This window comes from Lutjanus erythropterus, chromosome 9 (assembly GCF_056507025.1).
Source record: "Lutjanus erythropterus isolate fLutEry1 chromosome 9, fLutEry1.hap2, whole genome shotgun sequence".
Lineage (NCBI taxonomy): Eukaryota > Metazoa > Chordata > Actinopteri > Lutjaniformes > Lutjanidae > Lutjanus > Lutjanus erythropterus.
Genome location: NC_139325.1, coordinates 23,028,091 through 23,043,579, shown reverse-complemented (window position 1 = coordinate 23,043,579; position 15,489 = coordinate 23,028,091). Strand labels below are relative to the sequence as shown.

Below are 15,489 nucleotides of genomic sequence, written 5' to 3'. Positions count from 1 at the left end.
ATACATATTTTTCCTCTGGCCTGTAGCGCTATTTATCCAGAGATGCCTTCTCTCAAATATAATGGAACTAGATGGATTTTTTTTTCTACCAAACTTCAGCTGCCAACTGCATCACCATTCAAATGAAAGCATGCACGAGGGGTCAAACCTCAGAGGATATCGTCTGTGTAGATGTCTACCTTCTCTCAAACATAATGGGACTAAATGGCGCAAGTCTTGTGCCAAAAAATACATTAGAAAATATGAAAACTGTCTCTTCCCAAAAATCATGACCCGGTTACTCAAAACAATCCACAAAACTTGTTGTGCGCAGTTTCACATAGTCACTACTTTCTTTCTGCAGCAGAATCTAACGTGATTCTAACATGAAGCTACTCACAACAAGGTATGAGAATTATCTTTAGCATCTCTATGGCTCATATCTCCAAAACTCCTCAAGAAAAATTTAGAGAGATAAGCACTACAGGCCAGGGGAAAAAATACATGTATTTTGGGCTAAACTGTCCCTTTAACATTGGCAGCTTATAGTAATGATGTGAAACTTGCAACTTTTTGTATCAAATGTTTGGTCCCAACCCTGAATGGTCCATGATGGCAGTGCAGACAATTTGGCAGTGAAATCCGTCACATGGCACACTCTTCACTAAACACAACACTGCTATAGAGATGTCAGTGTATATATAATGTTCCTGATATGGACTGTTTACAATTACAGGCAGAACAACAGTAAGCAGAAAAAAAAACACTCCAAACAGAAAAACATAGGTTCACTGGATTAAGGGAGTAAACACAGAAATAAGGAATGTTATAATGCATAATGCTGAAAATGCTTGAGGTTCTTTAAAACTAATTCTAAACCACTTACAGAAAGTAATTCTCCAGCAGTACAAATGTAATCCAGAACTTATTTTGTTCCTTTAAACTTAAACCAGATTTTCACTGTGCACCACTGGGATAAGGGACAATAAGGAAAAAAAATGTCTGCTGATAATAAAGGCTGCACAGTATGTTTTTTCAATGCAGTTAAAGGGAAATTGGGTTTTTTTTAAACATGGTCCCTTTTTGTTACATAGTGGATCTCTTTTTTAACCAGAAACAGCCACTGTGTCTCTTTCTGCAAGTTAAATTTAAGACTTTTTAAAGACCATTTTGGATGCAATTTCTGACATTAATGCAACTTTATAAAAGTAACAGTTTTAACCAAATCAATTAACCCATTTAAATATTTTTATTTACATGTTATATATATATATATATATATATATATATATATATATATATATATATATATATATATATATATATTTAAGTCATTTTAAAGCCTTAATTTCAGATTATTGGATTTTAGACTTTTTAAGGATCCACAGAAAACCTGCCAAAATATGTAAACAATAGGGCCCAGGTTCACAAATATCAGAATTACCCTTTAACTATCACAACACCGTAGTTCTGTTAGAGTGTTTAATGTGGTCAAAAACAGTCAAGGTGCAGATTTGAGATGCCAAATGGCAGCAGATTTACTTTGTTCTGTAAATTTAACAAACTGGAAAACTTTGGTAATGCTCACACACCTAATGATGATACCCGCATAATGTTTTTTCCATCACAATCTGTTCATTCTGCACTACAGTATAAACGAACTGTAACATAATACTGAGAGCTGTTGTTTTGTTGGTGATGGAAACTCATGGCGTGTCAATTTAACCACTTTTAATTTGCTTCCCTTTTAATTATTTATGCAGTCATTATGAGGGTTAATGTATGACTTGCTACCTGTTTGTAAAGCAGCACCTTGACATTTCAACCTCATTCTGACCAGTATTGCAGCTCACTTAAAAACTTGAGACTGGGCGTGGTATCTTGAAATAAAAGCGCACACACTGTACAGGCAGACTCACAGATGAGGGGAGTGAATAAACTATTTACACCCCGGTCGTCACTCACACTATAAAAGTAACATTCATTAAGTTCAAACATTCCTCTCTCAGTATTCACAGTACTGTTATGTACATGTACATACATGAAGTGTCTCCAGTGACGGCCTTTTTAACTGTATTTTTACTGCAATTTTAATAATATTGAGTTGAACTTTTACATTTTCCCACAAGAAATCTTAATGGACCTGTTTGTCGCTAGAAAGGTGAGTGTTGGTGTGATCGATGTTGGAAATTCTTACAGTAACTCCCACTCATGTCCCAAAAAAAGTACCCGACCAGTTCTTTTCTGTGCCTCCATTCAGTCTGTTTTTTCTCCAGTTTTTTCCGTCTTCTCTCCCTCTCTTTTCTCCTCTCTCCTCCCTTCCCGTTTCCCTCCCTTCAGGGCCCGGCCGACTACAATGCAGCAAATGGCGATTATGTGCATGATGAAGTAGATGGACGTCCAGTAGTTGATGGTGTCAGAGGCCTTCAGCAGCACGAAGCCCATGCACATGTAGTCGTAGGCCCTCATCTTCAGGAACCAATGAACCCAGTCGAAGATGTTCTGTCCACGTGGACCCAGCTTAGCTCGGACAGCCGCCTCCATGGCAGTCTCAGCCGCGATGCACAGGGGGATAGTGAGGAAGGAGAGGTAGTAGCCGGCGTGTAGTCCGTGCCAGTATGCACTGATGAACATGGTCCAGCCAGCCCTGAGAGTTACACACAAACAGGATAGATGTTGAAATCAAACAATAAAAGTTTGTGTAATGACTTCAGTGTGAATATCAGCAAATCTTTGATTTTCAGCTCATTTTAACAAAACCACAATTATAATCATAACTGTGATCATTTTGGTCACTATAATTGTAATATAAAATTTTCAAACAGTTTCTTCTCTAATTCAACTGAGGATTTTGTTAGAGGATTTTTTTGGGGTGATGACACCATATGACATCTTCAATTGCTTCATTCGAAGACCTCAGTAGAAGCTTTAAAAGCAGAAATAATGACTTTGGTACAGTCTTAGTCATTTGACTTATTTAAGGTAAAGATTTAAGATGCTGGGTCAGGATCAGGATGGTTTGGGTTGTGCAAAGGTTAAAAAAAAGGCAGTTTTAAAGTTTTAAGCAGAAAATTTTATATTAATTATTTAAATAACAACAATAATAATCACTAGATATGTTCTTTCTCTCTGAAAATAAACAGCAATTGTATCTAATAAAATGGATTTAAAGGGCAAGTCCACTTGCCAACAACTCCCATGAAAAGGCCAAAACCAACAATGACCTGATCCTGCCAAGTACTGTCTGTGTAGCCAAAGCCTTATTTACCCTTCTTCTTTTGGCCAAAACATCAAGGAAGAAAAAAATTAAAACACTTAAATGAGACACACTGTCGCACTGGGTGACGTGTTCCTCCATTATCAGGAACACTGGCACTGTATTTTATTTTGAATTACTCCCACTTACATCATCCTGCTGCAACAGAGAACCACATCCATGGCTGAAAACAGTCCCAAAAACACCATTTACTCATATTTGAGTAATGTTTGCAAAAAACTACAGTGCCCAGCAGTTAAAAGCCATTTTAATAAATAAAAGCATTTTCATATACAGCACTTTATGTATGTTGTTTTTGTTGTTGTTTTTGTTGTTTACTTCACACTTTCTTTGGCAATATAAACATCTGCACCACATGCCAATAAAGCCACTTTGCATTGAGAATTGAACTGAATATATTTGAAACCTTTTTTTAATGATTTGCACATTGATTCAGAGAGTGTTTCACAAAAGAACTAAGACACTTGTTTATGCCTTCTCATGAAACGTACTGACCAGAACCATCAGAGCACATCACAAGCCTTATTTTTTAACATATTTATTACTAACAACAGAATTTGCTAAAAATGTATGAAGTAATTTTTCATTTCAGTGTGACTTGAAATAAAATACTTTTAAGTAAGAGAAGAAGCATCGTTTGCATCGCTGCAAAAAATGCACATTCAAAGATCCAAGTTGATCAGTAACAAAAGAGAATGACGAGAAAACATGCTCTGAAATCTGATTCTGTTGATGCTTCTTATTATCTCACACCTGAAATCTTTCTGATTTTATCTCACTGCAGAGGCCCAGTGACGGCATGTTAACGCCTGAACAGACCACACAGGGATTAATGGCTGAGTTCAGGGATTCGTGCCTGTAAAGCAGAAACTGCTGCACACATGAAGCCTTACCTGAGAGTGTAGGCTTTGAAGGGGGAGTTGGGGTAGATGTAATGATGCAGCCACCACTGCACTGTCATGTTCCAGTAACGCATACCATGTCGGACCTTCACACAGAAGTCAGTGTTGTAGCAGTCGATGTTCTGGATGGTTTTGAAGTCGTATTTCTCTTCAGTGGAGGGCTCAGGACTAGACACAAGGGAACAAATGTGGGAAAAGAGAAAAAAAATTAGCAAAAATATTAACCTTCAACAACAAGAATTTGAACTCATACCAAGACACTGAGTCAGCAATTACTGATGCACCACTTTTAATGTACTTGCTAGTCATGTGATAATGTACCTGTAGTTGACAGTGGGTCCTCCTCCAGGTTTGGACAGCGCCTTTTCTGGATAACAGCCCAGACCTGCACTGATACAACCAGCCTCAGCTCCACACCACGCTGCATAGAAACGCATCCGAAACACAAAGAACACTGCGATCATGTAGAACAACCTGGTGACAGAGAAAGAAACAGAGAGAACAAGAGGAGAAGTAAATTATTCATCTTTATCTTACCAAACTGCTGCAGGGACATTTACTGAGACAATCAGTCCTAAATAATTAAAGGGCTTGCTACAGTTTAGAATCTTCTTTGAATTAATAGGAATTATTTTTTACTTTCCAGAAATTTGTAGACACACTTTTCACAATCATTATACTACAGTTTAAGTCAACAGGCTCCAGTACAATTTAGGAAATATTCTGAAATGTTTTTTCACCAAAAAAATAAAAAAAAACTTCCCCTGGACAGCGACAGCTGATAGGCCTGACAGTATTGGCAATATCCAGTTTAAATTAATGATATCATTAGGCTATATGAATAAATTATGAATCATAGTATAATTTGCGTTACAAGTCAAAAAGGATAAAGTCAACATAATTATGTGACCGTGATTAAATTACATAATTTATAGGATTTTCAAACTCAAAATTGCTTCCAAGTAATAAAGTATACTATTCATTAGTGAAAAACTGGTTGGATAACAGCAGACTAATGAGGCCCATTGTTATTGCTATAATTAAAAGACATTATCAGGACAGTTATGCACTCTACCAATACCTAAAGAAAAAGTTTTGATCCAGGAACTCCTCTGTGCGAACATAGGCCAGTGGAAAGACGGAGTTGACAGCCAAGAACAGAGCACCGTAGACAGGAACCAGCTTCAAACGCTGCAGGCACGGCTCCCAGCCAGGCAGGGTCTGCGGGTTTGGCTGTTTCAGCCAGTCAACGTACGTTTGGAAGCGGAAAAACGGGCCTTTAGGAAGATGGAGGGATGAGATACAGGAGTGTTGAGAAGACAGTGAGAGGCAAAAATAGAAAATTGGAATAATGCAAGACACAAAAGGGACCAGTGGAGGACAGTGCGGTTCAAAAGAAGAGAAGGTGTTTTTGGACAGTAGAGGGGAGTAGGAAAACAAAAAGAGAGCAGAAGTACATGAAAACCACCAGTAATGTTAAATAATACTGAGATGTGGACTCACACAATATTGGACAAGTAGCAGAGAGTGAGACAAAGAGAGACAACAGTTAAAATTCATGCAAACACAAATGAGCATCAACAACAACACACATGAATATAAACATAATTCTGAGAGGAGTCAGACATTTCCACAGACTTACCGGTCATTATACCGACATAACAGTAGCTATAGGACAGAATATCGTAGAGAGACGGCTCCTGAGACAGACCACCAATGACGGGAGACTTGGCAAAAGAGCTCACTTCCTTTTTCTTCTCTATGTGGAAGCTTTGCACCTCATTAGCCAGACTCACCATCTGAGGTGAAAACAGAAATATATATGAAATGTCAGAAAGATGCACAGAAAAGATGTGTTGATTTATTCACTGACAAAGTTTCTGTACCTTCAGAGTAAGAAGCAGCTGGACGGCGTTGGCAAAAGGTGTCGGTGGCGGCAGACCAAACCAAGTCACGAGCCGGAAGAAGAGGAGGTAGAGAAAGGTCCAGCTGAGACTCAGTGCTGGGGCATGCCTTGCAGACAGAGACACATGTTATGAGTGAGCTTACATGTTATATCTGCACAGTATCTGCAGCAACTTTTGTTGAACACTACAGCTGAAATGATGAGTTCAAGGTATTAAGGTAATTTATTTATCGTTATACAACACAGGGTTGCACAACGAAAAGAAAGGTGCAGTCCAGTAATGCTACATACACATATAATACATACAGCTAATTAAATTCAGATTATAAAAATGTATCTGTCTATTTGATTGGGCATAATAAATACGCAGATATACATGAATTCAAGGTAAATAAAAGTTTATGTGGGAGATATAAGACATTACAAGCTGATATAAAGAATAACTATTTAGCATTTTAGTTATCTAACAGTCAACACTATACATGGGAAGTTTCCATTTTTTGTTTGAAATGTTCTTAATCTGTAACTATTTTGATAAGTGCTTAATCATTTCAGTCAGTTTTTGCAAAAATGCCATATGTAATGGTAAACTGAATATCTTTGGCTGTTGGACTGTTATGGTTGTGCAGATTTGCTTCAATCACCTGGTTAAAAACTACAGTAATCTACTGAATGGCTGGTAAAACTTTAACATTCCCTTGTCATTTATCCAGTGAACAAAAAAGTATATATTTCACCCTGTTGGTAAGACAAAACAAGAAATTTCAAGACATCATCTTAGCCTCTGAGAAATCATAAGGGGCATTTTTCTTTGTTTTTTGAAATTTCATAGAGTCCGTAGACTTTTTAATTAATTACCTAACAGTACGAGAGAGAGAGAGAGAGAGAGAGAGAGAGAGAGAGTTACAGAGAGATACAGCAAAATAAGTTTAGTAAAAGCACGTATGTTCATCTCTCACCTCCAGCTGCTCTTTATAATGATCCATGATCCAATCACGGTCACCAGAGAGTGGAGTGTGTGGATGTGGCAGGTAGCGATGGTGATTGAGAGGCCCAGAAGAAGAGCTGCCCCCTGCTTCACAGGAGGACCTAAGATGACAGGAAATTTACACAATTAAGCCGCCTACAACCATCTACCAAGAATCTACACGGGGTGGCAAAAGCACCCAAGACACAGCACGTTATAAACTGTGTTAATCTCATACACAGGATGTGGTACTAATTTCAAAGAATAAAAATAGAAACATGGTGTGAAAACTTATCACCTCCAGCTGACTGCTTTAAACATCTTTTGAATTTATTGACACTGTCAACCAGGACAAGTGCAACACAAATACAACAGGCTTACCAACATTTCTCATGTGTATAGTATTAAGTATGGAGAGCAATTTGTGTGTGTTTATGCTCCATACAGTGGTTTTCTCATCACCCTTTCACATGTAAATATGTTTTCAAAGCAATAATGGAGCACCACACAGGACAGTCAGAGCCAGCACTGCAGGTAGATTGTGCTATGTGACAAAAGGAGGAATATTTAAAAATGACAACTGCATATAAACTGCAGTTGTGAAACACCAGAAGCATACTGAGTGGCTTAACATAAGGTTAAAGAGCAGAGCCCTGAACAAAAGAAAAGATTAATTAAAGTCTTCTTTCACTATCATTCATTGTCTCCCCATACACCAGATTAAACATTGTTAATCCTTCAACAGTAGGCTACAGAGCAGAGACTGCTAAGCAGATTTCCACTTTCTGCATCCCTTCACAGAACCACTGAATAGGAGACTTTCCTATAAAGAAATGGTCCAGTATCCTATTAGACACGTTTCAGGACCTGTATGAGCAGATTCAGGAGGATTGAAGCTGTAGATGAGGAGCAGGCCTGTTGTTTAGTACATACACAATGTTAAAATTTTATTGTTTAGTGTTTGATATTTTGTCCATCTTCTGTACGTGAACAAAAATAAATCCTGATTTTTGATCATTTCCCATCCTACAATGCAACAAATGTAAAATTATAGCTCATGCACAAAGAAAAATCAGTTACAGAGACCATGAGGTATAACCAACAACAGTGCACAATATAAATAGAAATAATACATTTTGCCATGTTTAACATTCATATTTCTGTGCAACTTGTATTGGAAGTCTAACTTGACCAAAATACTCACTGAGGTAACGAAAGAGGAATCCAACAGGGATGGTGGCAGCGAGAATTCCCAAGTACACCAGCTCATCGTGAGACATTGCTCTGCTGGCACACACACACACACAATCTCAGTTCATATAGACAACTGCACACATGCACATGAAACATCATTAACAAACAAGTCATCTGCTATTAATGAGTCAACAGAGCAAAGCCTGACAGGCACAATAAAAGCAACTCATAAATTTAATACCATCCATCAAAATATTATTCACCTTGGTGGAGCAAATAATTGATATTTTTATTGAGCCTATATCACAGCTATATAGATTAAATCCTATAGTAGGTTTGAAGATGTTGTTAACACTAGATGACATAAAATTGTTAAGTAGAAGTAATGTATCTTCCCAAAGGTTACACACAAAAAGTGAGTGCTGGGATTAAGTACACATATGTGACAGAATAATTACAAGAAGGGTTACGAACGAAATGCTTCCTCTTAGTAGGGCTGTAAGTAAGTTGTAACTGCAATATCCAAATAAACACAAATTGCATCTGCTATTGTTTTTGATAAATCAAAACTATGTGAGAAAATATAATTACAATGAAGCCCTGTAGTGCTGCACAGATGCTCAGGCCTTCTTTTCCTCAGAAAAAATGTTTTCAAATGTCACATCATCACGATTTTATTTCTGTGAAAATGAAAATTGTGAGACAAAAATGGTAATTCCCACTAATCATATCACAATATAGATCAAAATAATCGCAATAGGACTTTTTTTTTTTACCATATCATGCAGCCTTAGTCCCTTATTTTTTCCATTTCATTAATTTTTCTATATTGTGATATTTGTGAGCATGTTTTCACAGTCACATCTTAGTAATTCAATTAAAAGCAGACACTTTTAAAGGGGAAATTCAGCACTTTTCATGTGGATATCCAGTAAAGGTAGTCAATTGAATCAATAAATTCTTCAGTGTGTGCTACATAGACCATGAACACTGAGTTCTTCTGCTCATAGAGCTGTGTCAGCAAAATGCATTGTAAGCTTCTGACATCCCATCCCACAGCCCATGTCGCTGTGTATCATCAAACTAGCCTGTTGTTGTTACTTTGGCCAAAACATAGCATTTGGTACACAGACATATTACACATTGATGCTGCATTGGCCATTGGATCGTACGTAATTGTCGCTGCCATATTGGTCCCGTCAAGACTGGCCTGTGAAAAAGTAAAAGGGGGAACTACGTTTTCTTTTTGTTTTTTTGTTTTTTGGATGAACAGCACTATAATGTTACATTTCTCAACCAATTTCAGTGAGTTGTTTTTATATTTAAGGATTCATGATCTACGAGGAGTAAATTAGAATAAAAACAATTTTTTCTCCTATTCTAGATCATAAACCTATGACTATAACATGACCTTATAGTAACCAGAAAAACCACAATTCCCCTTTTACTTGCACATGTTCACAGGCCAGTCTTGATAAAACCAATATGGCAGCGACACTTACATATTGCAGCAAGGGACTGAAGTGGTCAATGCAGTGTCTACATATGTTTATAGTTGGGTGACAAAAATACTCATCTAGCACAGCCCTCCAGAACACCCCCCTGGCTCCCCAGAGGAGGAGACTAGAAATCTAAGGTGAAATAGGCACATTCCCACACCGGCCCCTACACACTCTCACTCTGTGACAAGTGTGACTCGTGTGGAATCGCACTCACGGCTGCTCAGGGTCACTTAAAAAGGGAGGAAGGTGTAGATATACTGGCAAGCTTTGGGAGGCCCTCGCCTTTCTGTGGTGCAAACAGGAACATTCAACATGACAGATACTGTAATTGCAACTGAATAAATATTAAAACAATGACCTTATAAAAAGCACTGACAATTATGTAAGTGCCAATGACATGACACACTCATTACATTCATAACATAATGAGCTAAAATAAAAACTGACTCCGACACTTCTTTGGCCACATCTCTGTTTTGATCACCATTTCTTGTCATGTCATTCTGTCATGTGTGCACACAAAATGTCTATTAAATGTCTGTTTGAGGTGAACTAACTTTAAGGAATTTATTACTTCACTTGACTACATTTACCATCAATACTGACTCGACAGCCACATGAGAGGTACTGTATTTTCTGTTTAAAACACTCACTTCTTTTGTCTGGCATTTTCATTTTAAGTTGTGGTAACTTTGCCCACAAGTATGGATAAGGTTTATTCAACTTAAGTAAAACGGGTATCAAATCTTCATGGTGTGTTTCACAATAACTCCACTGTGTGAAGAATTTCCTGTGAGTTGTATGCAACATCACTTCATAACACTGTTGCAGCCCCATTATACATTCGTTTGAATCGTGCTCGCATAAATGCGCACATAAAACGATGAAAAGCAGGATAAAAAACACACATGCAAGTACTACACAACACGGAACAACATGTGGGAACTTGCTGTGGCTGAGTCTATAGAGTAGGTCTGTTTGCATTTAAGCCTAGGAGAAAGCAGGGGTAAACCGCTGCTTCTTGATCACTCACATTAGAGTTTAACAGTTTAAATAAAAAAAAAAAATCTTTAATTTACTAAGGACTCGAAACATCAGCTTAAAACAGACTAAAATGCGTTTACCATACCTTTAAAAAAAGATAACTGTTAGCTACTTCCAGGTGACTACAACCGACATGATTAGCTCACGTTAGCAACACAGCCCGACAGAGGGACCGCGTTACAGCTTTTTAAATTGTAACAAAAACAAAACAGGTAAAACTGGATGCAACATGTGGTGATTAAACCACAACAGTCATGGTTACATTTATCAGTATGTAGGCAGTTAAGACTGTGCTAACGTTAGCATTACAAGTTCAAACTTATCGCTTACTAGCTTAGTAGCTAACGTTACCACACTGACCAACGATTACATGACCAAACGTCAGTTGAAAACTTTGAATTACTTACATTTATAACGTTAGATCGCTACGGTTTATCAACTCCAAGTCTCCAACAGAGCCTGCACATCTAACCACCCATTCACACGGCTAGCAGTGTAAGAAATTACTTCCTAGTTCATGGATAATGACGTAACCCAGTGGGCGTGTACTGTACCATGTACGGCACCAAATGTAGGGGTGTGGACTGTACCATTCCGAGACAGTCACCTAATTCCAACTCCTCTAATTTAAAAACTATTTGAAATTAAATCACCAGTATGACTCTCCAACTATATCTGTACCTGTACAAACTTATAATTATTCCAGGAGAAAGAAAACTTGACAACTCAATTCTATGGTCAAACCAAACATTTTTTATTGAAAATTTTGACGGAACAGGAAGTATCAGAACACACTCCCTGGGCAACATCCATCTTAATCTTCCTCCTCATCGTCGGCTCCTCCAGCTCCACCCTGGCCCTTCTTAGCATTCTTTCTCTTGACGCGGCCTGGGCGTCCGCCACCGTATGGAGACCTCAGGGAGAAGTCAATGTGCTTCTGGCTGTCCAGGCGAACCACGAAGGAGGGGATGTTCACCACCTGCTTGCGCACACTGTAAAGACAGATGAGAGGGGCTTCAGAAAACATTCCCATTTCACATATTTTATTTATGCTTGTTATTTTGCTATGTCCTTTTGCTGCTATAATACTGAAAATTCACCCGTTGCGGGATTAAAGGATTCTTATTTTACATCAATCCAAATGCATTAACATGTAGTTGGTCTAGTGCCATCAATTTACTGCAGGCTTCATTGACGAGGAATTCTTGACACCACAGGAAATCTGAATGTATTTGCTTAAATCATCAGCCTGAATATTTGGCACATCAACACTAAAGGTGTGGTAAACACCGCAATTGCCCGAGGTGCAATCCCCCATACCTTACCTGACAGCCACAACACCTCAGTGGCACAGTCCAAACCCTCGGCGGCAGGATTGGCTCTGGGCAATGTCTACTGACAAGGTATACGGTTTTGATACCGAATTGACCTTGCTGAAATGTTAAACTGATCTCAGGGGACAGCGTTACAAGTTGATGGTCCTCTGATGGAAGAGGAAGCATTGAGAGATTCTCATGAGTCCCTCAGAAGACTTGTGACCCCCTTAATTATTTGATGTTTTTGTTACCCAGGAGCGTCAGAGCTTACCGAATGTGCCTCTGGCGGATAAGGACACGGGCATGGTGGATACTCTTGGCAAGTCCAAGCTTGAAGACCTGTGTCTGCAGCCTCCTCTCCAAGAAATCTTCAACCTTCAGGCCCAGGATGTAATCGAGCTTCATCTTACCCTCATCCAGCACACCGATCCTCACCAGACGCCTGAGCAAAGCATTACCTGAAAAACCACACAGGAGCCATTTATAAATTCCAAACATAAAGACACATACAGTACATATGATGATTTGACTACATTGGCCTCATTGACGAGGAATTCGTGACACCATAGAAAAGTCTGACAGTTGATAATTAAATCATCGGCCAATACACTGATCAAACGTGTTTGTATTCAATCTTAATTTGGATACCTTCAAACAGACGCTTGGGGTCCTTCTCGTCAAGAGTGAGCAGCTCTCTGGCAGCTTTGCGAATCTTGGCCAGGGTGAACTTGACCCTCCACACCTCACGTTTGTTCCTCAGTCCATACTCGCCTTGAAAGAAGATGCAACAGTTAACATTCAAGTTCAGCCATCTAGGTAAACAAAAAGTAAAACTTTTCACTAAATTGATTTTTAACAAAGCCAGGCTCATTTATTGAACACAGGTGTTCATGAAGTCAGTGCATACCAATGAGTTTCAACTCCTGGTCGAGACGGGACTTCTCGAAGGGGCGGCGAGGGGTGACATAAGTCTTGCGACAAACCCAACTCCTGGCAACGGGCATGGCGGCTTAGAAGTGCCTGCAACATCAAACATTTGATTAGTCTACTGCATTTCAACAAATAAAAGTCAACTATTCGATGCTCTCTGACTGCCATCTTATTTTGTGCCATTTATGGTGATCGGTACAATCATTTAAGTTCAGTCTTGAAATAGGAGCCAAATTAATTTGACAAGATTATCCAACATATGTCAATGTGTCTAGGAGTGTACGATAATTAGAGCCAACAAATTTTCAGGAGATAATGGAAAATAAGTATTTATTGTTCTGGTAAGTGAAATTATCTTATAAATATTGGCTAAAATCCGATTTGACAGAAAGGATTACAGGACTTACAGATTCTATAAAAAAGTCAGTGTGTAAATTAAGTTTTTTTTATCTACTTGACTAGAAAAGAGGAACATTTTAATTATCATAAAAGTTTCTACTATAACCGTTATCTGAGTTAGATTTGATTAGGTCAGAGGTATGCTACATTAACTTGCCTATCTTTCAGTATATTTTAGCCTCTAACCCTCATGTATACATTAACTACAACAGGTCATTAACTTCGATATACAAACATCTGAGTCTCAGCCATTAAAATCTGCTTTAAGAAATCCATATGGTGTATCCCTACAAAATATCAGATAAATGCCTTTGCGTTATGACATCGTTGATTCAAACCGCATGACTTTGAATTACTCTACCACTACATCTTATAAACTCGTATTAACTCACAACGTTAGCATTTTTGCTATGCAGTCATTAGCTTCAAAAGACACGAGCAGGATAACATTGTGTAAATTAACGAATTCACAATACTGCTACTCCAGAAACTATTATTTAACATTACTTTGCAACCAAAAGAAATTGCGTAAATATGCGTTTAAAACCGGCAATTTGTCAGCCATACGACTAGGCCGCAGATACACCGCACCACGTTGTTCACTGTGACAACCTACGCTAGCTTAGCCGCTTTAGCTTTTAACTTAAATCTGCTCCAAAATGATACGTTGCTTAATTTGAAGACATGCTGGCCCACGTTACTAAATTTCCTTTCACGGTCAATGCATTTCTGTGAATTTAAAAGATCCTAGAGCTGTTAGTTTGTGTTGTGATGTAGCATGAGTCTCTCGGTCGTACCTGTCTCGATCAGGCTCGCGCAGTAAAGAGGACGTTAAAGGAAGTTCCCATTCACTTATAGGGCGGACGCACGCACTACATATCCCATAATTCACCTCTGCCCCGGAACGGAAGTATGAGTGTTGGTCTTGTCGCGCTCTGTTGGTGAAACAAAAAACAACTGAAAACACTGAAGGGAGTAGCTTATAATGCGTCTGTGTCTGTATATTGGGAAGAATCTGGCCATACTGTATGTATCATGATACAGGTGTTACAATTCAATAAATTGTGATATGTTGTGATACTGTAAGCAAGGCAATATGTTGTGATTTTTAAAACCAAATTTTAGGAAAACTGACGTAGTATAAGGATAAGGAGTATAAGGGACACACCACTATACTCATGAAATCTGATTAAAAAAACATTTACTTTTACAGCACGCAGAACACTGAATATAGATAGCAGCAATAGTACCTAGTGGTCAGGGTTTAAAGGTCCTATGTGTAAGATGTACAGGCTTTTACTGGCAAAATATAGCAGAAAATAATATTCATAAGTATTTTTTCATGAGTGTATAATCACCTGAAAATAACAATTGTGTTTTCGTTACCTTAAAATGAGCCGTTTATATGTACAGAGGGCACAGGAAGTTTGTCAAATTGTTGCACCTCCATGTTTCTTCTAGGGGTGTCATGATCCATCTCTCTAGATCGATATATTGATTAAATGACCCAAATACCCAATATCATCAATGCAAAGTATATATATATATATATATATATATATATATATATATATATATATATATATATATATATATATATATATGTACATATATATATAAATGTTTTGTCAATGAACTTTGTCTATTACTATTGAGCCATATTTTATAGTTTTATTAAATGTACTTGATCTGAATCTATGTGTACATTTAAAGTAATCTTCACTTAACAGGGTAGAATTATTTACAATAATTTATGTGTTGTTTTGTTTTTGTGTTTTTTTTTTTGGCAAGGGAAGGAACAGAAAAAAGGGGTGGCAGCTGCTTTTGTAACTGATTGTGTTAAATGTGCATATGATATCATCTCATGTCAATGGCAGGCCACAGGGTCTCTCCAGTAGTTCAGAACTGACAAAACAAACCCTAGATACAGACTTTTGCCATGACCATAGGTTCTCCTACACACTTGGAAAGGGAGATGTGCTTGCAAGCTAGAGGCCATAAATCCTACACACTGGTCCTTTTAACACAGCAATAAATGAACCACTGCCAGTCTTTGCATGTATCGCAATACAG

The 15,489-nt window shown here is 38.1% G+C and overlaps 2 protein-coding genes across 3 annotated transcripts; both read right to left on the bottom strand.

Moving 5' to 3' along the window:
* Positions 1-1,447: 1,447 nt before the first annotated feature.
* On the bottom strand, positions 1,448-11,285 carry mboat7 (membrane bound O-acyltransferase domain containing 7). Of its 2 annotated transcripts, none has more exons than XM_084726668.1 (9): positions 11,179-11,285; positions 8,236-8,315; positions 7,024-7,153; positions 6,045-6,171; positions 5,801-5,957; positions 5,240-5,435; positions 4,480-4,632; positions 4,150-4,326; positions 1,448-2,626 (listed from the first exon to the last, which is right to left on the bottom strand). In XM_084726668.1, the coding sequence occupies exons 2-9, from the start codon at positions 8,309-8,311 to the stop codon at positions 2,236-2,238; spliced, it is 1,407 nt and encodes a 468-aa protein (XP_084582794.1). In that variant the 5' UTR covers positions 8,312-8,315; positions 11,179-11,285; the 3' UTR covers positions 1,448-2,235. The 2 variants fall into 2 exon arrangements, with proteins under 2 accessions (XP_084582794.1, XP_084582795.1); XM_084726669.1 differs by having other exon boundaries at positions 8,236-8,318; positions 11,179-11,278.
* Positions 11,286-11,583: 298 nt separating this feature from the next.
* On the bottom strand, positions 11,584-14,331 carry rps9 (ribosomal protein S9). The gene is made up of 5 exons (XM_084726667.1): positions 14,214-14,331; positions 12,995-13,107; positions 12,736-12,858; positions 12,359-12,545; positions 11,584-11,763 (listed from the first exon to the last, which is right to left on the bottom strand). The coding sequence occupies exons 2-5, from the start codon at positions 13,089-13,091 to the stop codon at positions 11,586-11,588; spliced, it is 585 nt and encodes a 194-aa protein (XP_084582793.1). The 5' UTR covers positions 13,092-13,107; positions 14,214-14,331; the 3' UTR covers positions 11,584-11,585.
* Between the last annotated feature and the right edge of the window lie 1,158 nt (positions 14,332-15,489).